A 14,765-nucleotide genomic window follows, 5' to 3' on the forward strand; every position below is an offset into this window, starting at 1 on the left:
TCCCCTTCGGACAGGAACATGGTGTAAGAGGTCACCTCGTTGACGTCTCGCAGGAACTTGACATAGGAGGCCGTCTCTTTGACCTCAGACATGAACATGGCTTTGGAGGCCGCCCCTTCAACCTGAAACAGGAACACAGCTTGCGAGGCTGTCTCTTCGAGCTCAGACAGGAACACGGCTTTCGAGGCTATCTCCGACCTGGGACAGGAACGCGGCTTGGTAGGTCGCCTCGTCAACCTCTAGCCGGAACTTCACTTTATGCTGGAGCTCTGGAGATGAGACAATCTCGTGGGTCTAGTGCTGGAGCTCTGGGGAGGAGATCGCCGTGTTGACCTCAGACAAGTGTTCAACAGGTGAGACCACCTCATAGGTCTCATGCTGGAAGTCTGGAGATGAGGCACATTGACCTCCAGCTGAAGCTTGGCAGAGAAGACCATTTCTCGGGTCTCAGGCTGGAGCTTTGGGGAAGAGGCCGCCCTATTTGCCTGGTCATAATAGGTGGTGAACAGCAAAGCAGGTTTATCTGCCTGCTCCAGCACTTAGTGCGAGGGGAAATTGTGACACACTGGAGTTAATGCTCCAGGTCAGATAATCAGAGATGTGTACTCCCAAGAACTTGAAGTTAGTCATTCCACCTCTTCTCCATTTATGTAAATTTACGTTTACAATTATTCCTTTAGCAGACACTTTTATCCAAAGCAATACAAGTAGTGCTACTGTACAAGATTTATAATTGAGTTCTAGAAAAAGCAAAGTGTGCAGAGTAGACGTGTAAGAGCCAGAGTAAGGTGGGTTTATGTGTTACGTGTTCACGGATGAGGTGGTCTTTAGCTGTTTTTTGAAGACAGTGACAGATTCTGCGGTCCGGAACACAGACACCTCAGGTAAATAGAGGTGTGTGCATGACTTTTAGTGGTCCCTCGTGAATCCACAATAGGTTCCTTGGTTTTTTGGATATTGAAGGCTAGGTTGTTATTGGTATACCCCTCCACCAGGTGCTGGACCTTGTAAGCTGTTTCACTGTCATTGCAATGTCATTGCATTGTCATGGGCAACCACTATGTTGTCATCTGCAAACTTGATTATGGTGTTATAACGATAGGCAGGAACCCAATCGTGGGTGTAGAGGAGAGGGCTGGGCACACAACCTTGTGGAACACCAGTGCTCAGAGTGATCGTGGAGAAAGTCATTTTGCAGAGCTTCACAGACTGTGGTCTGTCTATGAGAAAGTCCATTATCCAATTGCAGAGGGAGGTACTGATGCCAAGGTGGGTGGGCTTATTTATCAGCTCAGCTGGAGTGATGGTGTTAAATGCTGAGCTGCAATCGATAAATAGCATCCTCACATAGGAATTATACAAGTGGGTCAGAGCTAATATCACTCTGAACGATAGAGAAGAGAGTAACGTCACCACTCCTACCCAGAGAACACAAAAAATTTTACTGTCTTGAACTCCCAGACACAGACAGCTTACTTACTTTTAAGAAGTCTCAATCAGGTTATTCCAGTCCATCTCAGGGCATCACAAACATTTACCCATTCACAACTAGGGGAAATTTAGAGTAACCCATCTCTAAATATAGTCCTTGCTGCAGAACTAAAAGTTCAGGGAGTGGAGCTGGACCTGATCTGACTCCTCCTATAAACTTAACCCTACCACCTAACTCAGGTAAAATCAGGTGGATCAGATCTGACTCCATCCCCTGAACTTTTGGTTCTGTCAGGAGGAGTACTGTACTTTCATTTACTTAGTGGCATGTTTTTGTGAGTGTGAAGGAAACTAGCATTGCCTGGGAAGAACAAACAACGTTAGGTCAACGTCTGTTAACTGTGTTTTTATTCACTTTATGTCCATGGTCCGTCTGGTCCTCTCATTGTCCAGCTGGGAGGCTCAGTGATGCTGCCCTGCTTTGTAGAGACTCCTCTACCAATGCAAGAACTGGAAATAGAGTGGAAAAGAAATGACTCTGAAACTCTAGTGCACTTGTGGCAGGACGGAGAGAGTCATCCGGAGTCTCAGAACCCGAGTTATCGTGAAAGAGCTCATTTCTTCATTGAGGAGATCGCTCAGGGAAACTTCTCTCTCTTCCTGACGAACGTGACCCGGCAAGACGCAGGAGTTTATAAGTGTGCTGTTTACACAAACCATGACTCTGATGAAACTCTGATTGAAATAAAGGAGATTGGTGGGTAAATTCTTTCACTTAATTTACATGATGTTCTGTAAAAAAATACTTGATTTAAAAAGGAGGTCAATTCTGTTTTTTATGTAAAATCAAAATTGTAAACAATTCTCATTTCAGAGCGTTTGATCGTGTCTGGAGCTCACGTCATATCTGCGTATGTGGGTGAAGTTATCACTCTGAATTGCTCTGCAGACTCACATATCCCAGCGGAAAAATATAGAAGAGGTCTCATGGATGAAAATGGATGGAGAGATCTTAGTGCTGCTCTATGAACATGGTGAGGTCCACACAGACTCGTCCCATGAGAGATACATGGACAGAGTGGAATTGTTCAGCGCTGAAGAAAGAAACAAAGGAAACTTCTCATTGAGACTGAAGGATGTCCGAACTGACGAGAAAGGGCTGTATACATGTTCAGCATTCTCTGGGGCATTCTCAGATAACACAACTGTGGAAGTGCAGCAGCTGGGTAAGTCACTGTTTTAATGTACAAATCATGTAAAGATGTACCAGAGCTGAGTGCTAAAATACGTTGGAAGTGGATTATCATGACTGAAATCATGTGCATTCTCTCTGGGTCATGTAATGGAGACAAGTGTAGAGTAAAGTTTAATGAAAACGGAGTAGAACAGACAGACAGAACAAGAACTACGAACACGTGTCAGGACTAAGAAACATAACCATAAGATCACAACATAAACAATTGCAAGACAATGAGCGCTGTGGAAAACGTGACTATATACACAAGTGCTAATTAACCAAAACATGAAAACAGGTGCAAACAATCATGTGATAGGATCATGTGCGGTGCAGTGGCTGATGGGAATCGTAGTCCAGTGCCTATTTCAGCATATCCATGACACTTTCCCTTTCAGTCACAGTGACGCTGTCACGTAATGGAGACTGAGACGGAAGCTGTTGCAGGTATGGCAGTTTAATTAAACAAAGTCCAAAGGATTAGGTAGAAATCAATAAACAAAGAAAGGCAGAGGTCAGGCAGAGGTCAGGCGATCAGGCAAACAGGCAAAACTAGGCAGGGCAGAGAATCGAGGTCAACAGAGTAAACAAAGGTCAATGATCAAAAAGCAAACATGATATGAGGATTGGACATATGACAGAGACTAGGCAGCTGAACGTAATACTTCACAAAGTCATTGTGTAGAAGCAGTCTCTTTATACTGTGGAGTGAGTGTGTGAATTGGATGCAGGTGTGCGTGATTAGAATGAATATGAGTGCTCTGGGATTTGCAGTCCATCGGGGCCATGTTTGTAGGCCACAGTGCAGGATGGGAAATGTAGTCACTGGTTTACTGTGATATGACAGATGCTAGCCAACCGTCAGCATCTGTGAGGTCATGTGCTACCTATCCTCTATGTGTAAGCGCATTATTCTTGCATGATATCAGTCCCTAGGGCCCACGGTGGCTTAGTGGTTAGCACGTTCGCCTCACACCTCCAGGGTTGGGGGTTCGATTACCACCGTGGTCCTGTGTGTGCGGAGTTTGCATGTTCTCCCCAGGCTGCAGGGGATTTCCTTCGGGTACTCCGGTTTCCTCCCCCAGTCCAAAGACATGCATGGTAGGCTGATTGGCATGTCCAAAGTGTCTGCACTCTATGAATGGGTGCGTGAATGTGTATGTGATTGTGCCCTGCAATGGATTGGCACCCTGTCCAGGGTGTACCCTGCCTTGTGCCCCATGCTCCCTGGGATAGGCTCCAGGTTCCCTGTGACCCTGAAGAAGATAAGCAGTATAGAAGATGGATGGATGGATGGATGGATGGATATCAGTCCCTTAAAATGTCCATTGATTGCTCCAAGATGACTTATTTATTTATTTTTTAAAGTATTTTAACTGTAATATGAAAATGTATTTATTATGGAAACATGTCCATTAGTAAGTTGATGTGATGAACTATTTTATAATATCACCAGTTGTTCTTTATTTCCTCACAGATATTACAGTGTTATAATGTTTTAATAACTCTGGTGTTTGTGCTACACAGGCTTTTCCTCTATGCATGTTGGAATTTTTGTTTTTTGTGTACTGGGATTTGTAATTGGATCACTTATCCTAGGATACTTCTCTTATACATCTTTTAAAAATAATGGTAAGTCTGAGCTTCATTTTGTCACTTTGGAAGTTTGGTAAGGTTACATTTCAACTTAATAAAGTAAACTTAATACAAATGTTCTTTATTTTGTTTGTAGATGACAGCAGAAGAGCCCTAGCTATACAATTGGGACATGTCCTTTGCCCTAATATTATTATGGCCATTCTCTTCATCCTTTGGGGTGTTACTGAAGGTAAGTATCACTTAGACAACAAGCATTGCTGGTGGCTCAGATAAACTGTTCACAGAGCAAGTTCTCAGCTTGGTCAATGAATACGACCTGCCCCTCATCTTGCAAAAGAACTTCTGTCTGAAAATCTGTTCACCGCTAGTGAAGTTAGTGTGGTTCTGTCAACAAAGCCGACAGAGCCTTTTATTCCCTCTGCACAGGCCACAAAGCCCAGAGCACCAGGGAAAATGGCTGCCAAGAACTGGAGGAAGAAATGACAACCTCACCCAGCCCAGCACTATGAAATGAGGCGTGAGTGGTCACAGACCTCTGACTGCGCCTTCACAGATGTGTAGTTCTTCAAGCATCTGGGAGAACCATGGCCCTGATGGTCTCTCAGAAGAGAGCGTGATGGCTCATCCTCTCAAGCCTCTCCCTTAGAGAAAAGATGCATTTGCTGGATGTGCCTGTGGACCTGCAAAGACCTGTAGTAGCCACAATGCATAGCACTTAATCTGTGCCTCCCTATGACACAAACAGCTCCCTCCCAGACACCTTGGCAGATTTTTGTTCAGTCTATAGCCTGTCCACCGGCCTACCGGAGCCCAAAGAGACAGTCATCACCTCAAGCATCCACTCAGGGCCCAAACAACCCTTCAGAGCCTAGAGGCACATAGGTCAAGAAGCCCTTCAACCCCATTGTGGCACAAAGAAGCCGGGCTGATAAGGCTGGTACCTCATGAGGTAAGCCATTTTGGCTTCTATTTTATGAGGCTCATTTTGATAGCCCCCTGCTGGCCAGAGAAGCAGTGGCTGGCCGACATAATTCAACTGTTCTGTGGCCGCCTGTGGCCCCTCCCTATACGCAGAGATCTCCTAACTCAGACTCACTGGGAAATACTTCAGTCTCATCCAGAAGGTCTGGCTCTGGGCCTGGTGTGTGAGAGGGTCAATCTGACCACAGCCTGGTTACCTGATAGTGTTATCATGACCGTTCAGAATGCGAGAGCATCAGTTATGAGATCAGACTATAATTGCAAATGGTGTCTGGTTGAGGAGCGGTGCACAGCCTCAGGCTCAGTTGCTTTCCAGTGTCCCGTTCCTACAGGAACTGCTAGATAAGGGCAAAGCCCTGTCCACCATTAAGGAATACCTGGCTGCCATTTAAGCATGCCATGTAGGATTGGGGAACAGAATTGATGAAGGGGCTCCTTGACTCCACTACAATCTCAAGTTTTCACTCCAAGGGACTTGGCTGTGGTGCTGGATGTATTATCAGAACTGCTGTTCGATCCTCTGGATCAGTTAGATCTTAAAGCACTTTCTTTGAATATGGTGATGCTGCTGACACTGGCTTCAGCAAAGTGCATTAGTGACATCCACGCTGATAACCATGCTGGTAAACCCATCATGTATGCACTTTCTATGGGGCAAGGCTCAGGTTTTACTGGAACCTAATCCTACATTCATCCCCAGAGTTATCATCACTACACTGATATGTCACGTGGCTGGCATAATGGAATATTGCTTCTGAGGGACAACGTGAAGATACCTCACTCGTGCCCCCTGTTACGAAACGTATCGGGACTGGAGGCGGATGCAGGTGCAGGTCAAAGTCTTTATTAATTAGCAGACAAACAAAACACAGGGAGCGCGGTCTCTACTGACTATACTTAAACTCAGGACATCTAGCTACGACCGCTAGCATGCTACACGTTAGCACATACCGTCATACTTCCTCGACATGACAAATGTAAACCAAATAATACTGCGCGAAGTGCGCAGTCACCGAGGGGTTTAAATAGTCAACATAATCAAACCAAAACATGGACACCTGGGGCAAATCAGAGACATGATCAGACTTAAATCAATGTCCAAGCAGGAAGCAAACGAAAACAAAAGAGTCACGTGACCAGTCAGAAGCCGTGCCGCAGTGCCATCTGCTGGCCGTGGCGTAACATCCCCAGAGAACTGAGGATATGGTTGTGACCTAAAGATATTCAACCCCTTGTTGTCTCCCCCATCTCCATCAGTATTATGATAGAGAACACACCGCTGTACTGCCAAAGAGGAGACATGAAAGAAATTAATTCAGAGGTGCCATTAACATCTTTAAAAAATAAAGTGGTTAGCACATTGACCTTACACCTCCACCAGGGTTGGGGGTTCGAATTTGCATGTTCTCCCCGTGCTGTGGGAGTTTTCTTGTACCATTTCTTTAAGCAAAGTGTTTCATATTTTTGTTTACAAAGCACTGTATGTATTTGTGTAATATATACTAACATTATTTTTTTGTTTTGTTATTGTCTAGCTATTGTTGTGGATATCTGGTATAATATAAACACTGAACGGAAAGTGATTATTCTGATATTTCTGCTACTGGGGCCACTTTCTACTCTTCTGTATATTCTGTATGTTATCGCTATTGGTAGGTGTTTCAAGCATTTATTTTTTTTATATTAAACATTTCTTAATGTGTAATGTGTGTGTGTGTGTGTGTGTGTGTGTGTGTGTGTGTGTGTGTGTGTGTGTGAGAGAGAGAGAGAGAGAGAGAGAGAGAGAGAGAGGTAGATCAATTCTACATTATAGAATGAATGTACTGATACATGTTTTAAACAATTTCACACAGACTTAGTCACTCTTTTTTTTAAAAAAATTTACAGTACCCCTGCTCCTTACTCGATCAAAATCGAGGATATCTGAGACAAACCTCTGTGTATAATTCTAAAATAATTCTAAAATAAAAATTCTAAAATAACATCCCTGCTGACAGTATCCTGTTGAACATCTCTGTGTATTTATTTCCTTTAAAAAACTTCAGATTTTGACATTAATTGACTGTTTAAATTTGTTAACCTGCAGCAGTTGATGAGGGTTAAACACATGGCATGTGGAACAATATAGAATTAATGCTTATAAATAAATAAATAAATAAAATGACCACAAATACTGCCCCAATTCCTAACTACAGATTTCCTTTATACTGACGTGTGTGAATTCCTCTGATTTTCTGTTTCTCAATCCTACTGAATCAGTTCTGGTGTTGAGGACAACATTATACTATTCATGGTATTTTATTTATCTTTCACAACAAGTGAATAATTCAGTTCTGTAATTATTCACATGTAAATGCATATTGTAATTTGCTGTATTTCCATATTAACACATCGTAGTTACACGGGTCCTTACACTGGAATAACAGCACTGGTGTATAACTGTAATGTTACCTTTTGTTTCGGGTAGCTGCCATAATACCTGGAATATAAATACCATTCATGTGTTTTTATTTACTGTTCTTTAAAAATGCCTTACAGACCTCTGAAATAACCTTTTAATGATCCTCTATTTTCCAATACAGTATGCCGTGGAAGGACTCTACAAAAACGAGCAAACTTTTGTTACAATATCACAGAATTCAGCAATACTCTACGAATATGTGTTATTATATATATATATATATATATATATATATATATATATATATATATATATATATATATATATAGACTTCATCAAGGTAAGTACCACTTTTTGCAGGTAACGTTATATTTGATTGACATGTACGTTTCATTAAATGTACTATTATATTTTCCCAAGCACTTTTTATCCTAAAAGCTATTATATACAGTATATAAAACATTTAGACTGCATGTATAGAATTTTACATATTCTCTATAGCACGTTTGCCTCACACCTCCAGGGTCGGGGGTTCGATTCCCACCGTGGCCCTGTGTGTGTGGAGTTTGCATGTTCTCCCCATGCTGCGGGGGTTTCTTCCGGGTACTCTGGTTTCCTCCCCCAGTCCAGAGACATGCATGGTAGTCTGATTGGCGTGTCTAAAGTGTCCGTAGTGTATGAATGGGTGTGTGAGTGTGTATGTGATTGTGCGATGGATTGGCACCCTGTCCAGGGTGTACCCCGCCTTGTGCCCGATGCTCCCTGGGATAGTCTCCGGGTTCCCTGTGACCCTGAGAAGGAGTAAGCGGTAGAAGATGGATGGATATTCTCTATATTTTGTTGCCTCATTGTCCAGACCTACTAACACTTACATACAGTACCCTAAAATCAGCCTCATCCCACAAGATTTCAGTTTTAGTCGTGTATGTGATGAGCCTGGAGCATATTATCTTCATCAGCACAATTACAGACACAAATAATAATTTCAGATTAAATCTGAACCTTCTCAAACAAAGTGCTGTATTAATGTAATGAACATTCTCTGTTTTTCAGGACTTCTGATGTTGGCACTAATTCCATTGTTGGCATTGTATTGTTTTATCTCTCATTATTATTGCAAGCGTGTGTGTAAGTACATTATATAATTCTTTATTTGACTCATTTTAGATCATTTATTTTTTCCAGTCAAACATTACATTACATTAGATGTAATATGCGTTCATAACTATATTATTTTATCTTCAGTCCACAGACATTACATTATTTAAAACTCTATATGTGTAGATAACAGTTAACTGATTACACAACTCCATTCCTAAAAACTTTTACATACAGACTTTGTGTGTTGGTCAGGAATACAGTGAATTCAAATGTTTACATTAATAAATGTATTATTTTCACAAAAGTACATGATTCTAAACACATTTCACTTTTGTGTTCGTATAAAATGCATGATATACTGAATTCTAAATTGATTGTAGATTTAGTTTGAATTTAAATGTTTTAACTTCTCTCACTTCTCTCTGGCTGGAAAACTTGATAATGTTAGTGAGGAATAAAATCATGCTTGTGGTGGTATATTCCATCAGATTTGGGTATTGTATTAACAGTTAAGTAGCTTGCTAGCACTGCGCTAACACTGCGGTACAGAAATCCTGGTACGGAGCGTGCAGCAGATTTAATAACCTCAGTAAGACCAGTGAGAGATGTGTCATGTGAAGTGTGTAAAAACACTCGTTTGTTTTTGCAGTTTTACTCCGGATATCATCGAGAATGATCCTGGAGGTTGTAACTGCATCAGCGTCGATCTACCTCCGTTATGTCATTGTGGATAATGTGAAAGGTAAGCACCAGTCCTGCTTCATTGTGGTTTATTGGTAGAGGAGATGCTTTTCCACTGGATCATCCTCACATGGTTTCATGTACAAAAGAAGTTATAAATGTTAAATAGTTAATCAGGAAGCCAAGAGGAAGAAGGTAAGAATAATCCAGTACAAAATCACGACCGTGTGTTTTATCTTTCAAAGTGTTTTTACTGCAGTTCTGTGGTGAATTGTTTATACAGTAACTCTGTCGTGATTGCACTTGTGTAAAAATGTGTCTTTTTCTCACTTTGTAGAGCGTGACGCGCTGACCTGTGCGACTGCATTCCTCCACATCTTGACCGTGATAACATGGTTTATACATAGAAAGTATTCATCAGGTATTCATTACTTTTCTCATCCTTTTCAAATACTTTTTATTTTAATAGCACGATTAAAAAACTAATAAATTCAGATCAATTCAAAGGAAGTGGTTCAAACTTAATTAAAAACGAAACATAAATTTTAAATCCAGTGTTATATTAAGCAGCATACATAAGACCTGCACTACCTGAATAACAGTAACATTATTTTTATTTTATCAGAGGTTAGTTACAATAATTAGACCACTGCTCAGGTGAATTCTCAAATCAGAAAGTGTTGATTCATTTTCTATAAACAATAAGAATCATTTTAGGGGAAAAAAACAGAAAAACGAAAAACTTCCAATCCCCAGCTTGCATAAGTGTGCACACCCTTTTATAACTGGGAAAGTGGTAGTGTTCAGAATCGACCAATCACATTCAAACTCATGTTAAATACTGATTAGTGTACATCTGACATCAATTAACGTGACTGATTAACCCCAGATGAAGTCCAGCTGTTCCTGTAGGATTCTCCTGACATCTTCTTGGTAACATCCATCTGGAAAAGCCCTGGACCACAAAGAGCTTACAAAGCAAAGCAGTTACGAGATCTCATTGCTGAAAAATATCAGTCAGGAGAGGGTCACAAAAACAATTCCAAGGCATTGGATATTCCATGGAACACTGTAAAGACAATAATCAGCAAGTGGGGAAAATTTTATTACAGTAAGAAAATATTACTAAGAACAGGACGTCCCTCTGAAATTGATGAGAAGACCCGGGGAAACGGCTACAGCAACATTAAAAGATTTACAGCATTTTCGGGCAAGTTCTGGTTGCTCCCTACATGTGACAACAATCTATGTTATGGGCTATGGGGTAGGGGGGCAAGACGGAAGCCTTTTTGAACCAAAAAATAAATAAATAATAAAACATCCAATCTCCCAAAACCATGTGGAATAATGTCCAGTGATCTGATGAGACCAAAGTTTAACTTTTTGCCCAGAATACCAAAAGATAAGTTTGGCTAAAAAAAACAACACACAGCACATCACCAAAAAACACCGTCCCCACGGGGTAGCATGGTGTTGCAGCATCATACATCGGGGCTGTTTTTATTCAGCTGGAACTGGGGCTTTAATCAGGGTGGAGGGAATAATGAGTAGCTTTGGCGTAAAACCTTAAGGCTTCTGATAAAACACTTAAGATGAAGAGGAATTTCACCTTTCAGCATGATTTTACACACACCTTGCAGGTGCAACCTAGACACATCATCTGTGATGTAACCTGGGGTCATCGGGTGTTACGGATCTTTCAACATCATACACCATTGCCCGGGTGACCCAGGCAAACCCTCTTCAGCCAATCTCAATGGGGAGGCAGCGGGTCTTCTACCACCTTACCAAAAAAGATTGAATTCTGGGATAAAATCTAAAGGTGCTTCAACTAAGTTTAGTTTAGTTTAGTGTGCAAACTTATGCAACCAGATTATTTATTACTTTTTCCCCCTAAAATGATTTGTGAAACAATATTGTGTTTCACTTTAATTAATAGGTTAAATTTTCACAATAAAGGTAGAAAAGGTTCAGACATGATTTTATCCTGGTTTAATTTTTTTAAAATCACAAAAACCTGCCATTTTAACAGGGGTGTGTAAACTTTTTACATCCACTGTATTCTGTAGGAGCTGTACACAGTCATTCCCTTAACATCTTGAAGATAAAGAGAAAAAAATATAAAAGAAGCCAGAAATGGGAAACTCCTCTGTCCTGGAGATTGTTCTTATGAATGTTCCACAACATTTACTGTAACTACAGCCATGGGGAAAAAGAAAGTACACCCTCCTTCAATTCTATTCTTATTTATTTTCAGGAGTTAAATAACAGTTGTGTGGTCCTCACCAACTTCTATAAACAAATAAATAACCTTAGATGACGATAAAAAAAAACCACAACAGGTTTAAATATGTAGTCATTTTTTCCCTAAACGTAAACCAAAATTCAGAAACCAGGTGGGGAAAAAATAAATACACCCTTCCTACTTCCACGATCATTAAGAGAGTAATAAACAGCCAGGTGTTACAGATGAAATATCAAGAAACATCAAGAAGTGTGACTACCTCTATAAAAGCAGAACATACGGCAGTTTGGTGTTCTGGAGCACATCATGCCAAGAAGAAAGGACATCAGCCATGACCTCAGAGAAGAGATTTGTTGCTGCTAATCAGACTGGGAAGGGTTATAATTGAAATCCACCATTCTCCAGAGAGAAGGATGGAGAGCCTTCAAGACAGCTGCCTTCTCTTCTCAGGAGTGTGCGTTCCAGCAAATTCAGCCCAAGTTCAGACCGTTTAATCCTCAGAGATATAAAGAGAACCCCAAGAGCTTCATACTGTGGCCTCTGTAAGCACATTTTCTGGAGTATTGGCGTCTGTGAGATGTTTGGCCAAAGCATCTTGAATGGTCCTTGCACCGCTGTATCTAATCATTCCGAGTGGTTTTATCATTCAGTAGTTGTGAGTAATGTAATGGGTTAGACAGTTAGAAATGTGGCGTCCATGTGCATGGTTGTGAATGTCCTGCTGAAAGGGTCTGATTTTGACCAGCTTCAGTTACCACTTCCACTAGTGCGTTGTTATTTATATGGAATTGGAAAACGTGTACTGGATTACACAGAAGGGAACAGGTTTTGTTTCTATTGTCACAGATCTCATATAAATTCACTGATTTCGCTTTAATCACCACAGGTCGAGAATCTGACTCCAGAAACACTGGGACACAGCAACGTAAGTACAACATTATTTTCTGTCAAAGTATGAAGATATTTCTGTCTCAGTCAGGATATATCCGAGTTACATTCAGGCCATAAAATACCGTTATTCTATATTTATAAAACAACACACGGAGTTAAAAGAGAAAAGTGACTGTTTTGTCTAATCCTCATGTCTTTGTGTTACAGGTTTGTCCCATTTGGTTGTGTTCATGTTTGGCTCAGTGGTGGTGGTTCTTGTGAACGCGGTTGTGTTATTAGTGGAGCTGATCCTAAAAGCGCGTGAGTGAACTCTATAGTCCATGATTTTAATAATAATACTACAAAAACTCATCACGGTAAAAACATTAGTGTGAAATTACTGACATTAAAGTCATCAGAAAAATGTTATTGAAACCAGTCCAGTTTAATGTATATACGTACAGAACTACAATTTCTTTTCTTTTCCAATTATGATTATAAATAGAAACTGGCCAGCGTACAGTGGATCTGCGCGTCGTTCTCCTACCGACTGAATGCGTCTTTGCTGTGTGCTGCCTTGCTTTACAAATATCTGCTTTCTGTAAGTATAATCTACAAACACGACACAGTGTGTGATCTGATGTAGCTGCTCTGTGTACTTTTTCTCATTCTATTGTCGTATCAGTAACAGAAATAAAGACTCTGACTCTGAATATATCCCTTAGATCAGACACTACACTCGGATTATTTACAGCCGGATCGGTTTAGTACTTGTGCATGCTCTAAACACGACCAGTTTCTGTTCTAAAACACTGTCACGTTTTCTTTCCCCATCACACACAGGGAAGGAGAACAGAGAAGAGTACGTGAGTATTGTTGAGGAACATGAATATATAGATAGATGTTTAGATAGACGATAAGATCGTTTTTGTTCTGGTTTTTACAGATTTAGAAAAGACATCGACTCGCTGGGACGATTGTGTGGGTGTAAACAGAAACACAGGGTGAGTACGTCACGGTGTAATATTAAACACGGAATAAAAAACTGATTAACATCATTAACTTGTGCGGTTTTTACATTAAACATCATACAAACGCAGGACTCACCTTCACAATGTGATGAACGTGAACTTGAGAATCTGGTTCCTGAAGCTCAGCCCTCAGGGTCTTAGCAGGTAAGAAGAAAACAACAACAGCACAAGATTGTTCCAGGTGTTATTACTGAAATATGAAATGAAAAGATGAATGAATCATCAATGATTGTGTGCGCATCTAGAAAAGCAGAACGTACGGCGGTTTGGTGTTCTGGAGCACTCGGGTGTATCTCTACATCACGCTGAGAAGAAAGGACATCATCCATGACCTGAACAGACTGGACGCACTCGTCTGATCACCTCAGGGATTGTTTTAAAGATGCTTGTAATGTGTTGTATTTAAATATATATATATATTTTTTTTTTACGATCTTTTGTGTGACACTTAAATGTGAGTTTCTTGTCTTCATGTTTGCGCCTCCTGTAGAATAGTTTTTATTATCTAATTTCTCTATATAATGATTGGATTTATTCATTTATTACCTGTTTTGAGACATTTTATTTTATTGTTTTTTATTGTTTATTTTATTTAGATGCTCAGAGTTTATATTTATATTCAGTACACATAAATCAGATGACATATTATATAAGAGTGATGCTGGAAAGGTATTATAAGTAATGCATTTCTATAATTGTATATAACATTTCTTTATTATTTTTGTTTAGTTCTTTTGCATTTCAAGAGTTAAGTCTGATTGCAGCGAGAGGAAACATGGCGTGCTGTATGTTAAAACAATGAGAATTCTTTTTCTTTCTTTCTTTAAAAATAAGATCTGTAAAGTTGTGTAATGCATTCAGACAGGTGAATGTGGTGCTTCCGGGTTTATTATAATATCAGTGTCATTATAATATACTGTGTTTGATGTTGGGAAACTTGTATTAAACACTAATCATGAAATCATGTAGTTTGAGGCCACAGCTTAGTGACGTAAAGCAGAGGGTTTATTTCACAGGCTTCTCTCCGATAAATAAAAAGTACAGCAATAATAATAATAAATATAAATATAAAACAATGTCCCTCAATAATAAATAAATAAATAAATAAATAAGAGAAGCAACCATTGATTCTGAGATCCTTCACTATGGCGTGAGCTGGTTCCAAGAATGCTGGAATTCTAGAAGTTCCGG

General features: G+C 40.2%; 1 protein-coding gene and 1 pseudogene across 2 annotated transcripts; both read left to right on the forward strand.

Moving 5' to 3' along the window:
* The first annotated feature begins 1,848 nt into the window (after positions 1 to 1,848).
* LOC128617295 (butyrophilin-like protein 8) lies at positions 1,849 to 8,511 on the forward strand (annotated as a pseudogene).
* On the forward strand, positions 7,992 to 14,601 carry LOC128617192 (uncharacterized). 2 transcript variants are annotated; one of them, XM_053640240.1, is made up of 10 exons: positions 7,992 to 8,774; positions 9,397 to 9,489; positions 9,766 to 9,849; positions 12,560 to 12,598; positions 12,772 to 12,864; positions 13,049 to 13,144; positions 13,387 to 13,405; positions 13,490 to 13,547; positions 13,644 to 13,718; positions 13,820 to 14,601. In XM_053640240.1, the coding sequence occupies exons 1-9, from the start codon at positions 8,678 to 8,680 to the stop codon at positions 13,713 to 13,715; spliced, it is 651 nt and encodes a 216-aa protein (XP_053496215.1). In that variant the 5' UTR covers positions 7,992 to 8,677; the 3' UTR covers positions 13,716 to 13,718; positions 13,820 to 14,601. The 2 variants fall into 2 exon arrangements, with proteins under 2 accessions (XP_053496215.1, XP_053496216.1); XM_053640241.1 differs by having other exon boundaries at positions 12,566 to 12,598.
* Positions 14,602 to 14,765: the final 164 nt, after the last annotated feature.

The sequence above is a fragment of the Ictalurus furcatus genome, chromosome 13 (assembly GCF_023375685.1).
Source record: "Ictalurus furcatus strain D&B chromosome 13, Billie_1.0, whole genome shotgun sequence".
Classification (NCBI taxonomy): Eukaryota; Metazoa; Chordata; class Actinopteri; order Siluriformes; family Ictaluridae; genus Ictalurus; species Ictalurus furcatus.

Coding starts and splice junctions, on each gene's coding strand:
- LOC128617192 (XM_053640240.1), top strand. CDS start 8,678: ATGAACATTCTCTGTTTTTCAGGACTTCTGATGTTGGCACTAATTCCA. Junction 8,775..9,396: donor TTATTATTGCAAGCGTGTGT/GTAAGTACATTA, acceptor TTGTTTTTGCAG/TTTTACTCCGGATATCATCG. Junction 12,865..13,048: donor GGAGCTGATCCTAAAAGCGC/GTGAGTGAACTC, acceptor GATTATAAATAG/AAACTGGCCAGCGTACAGTG.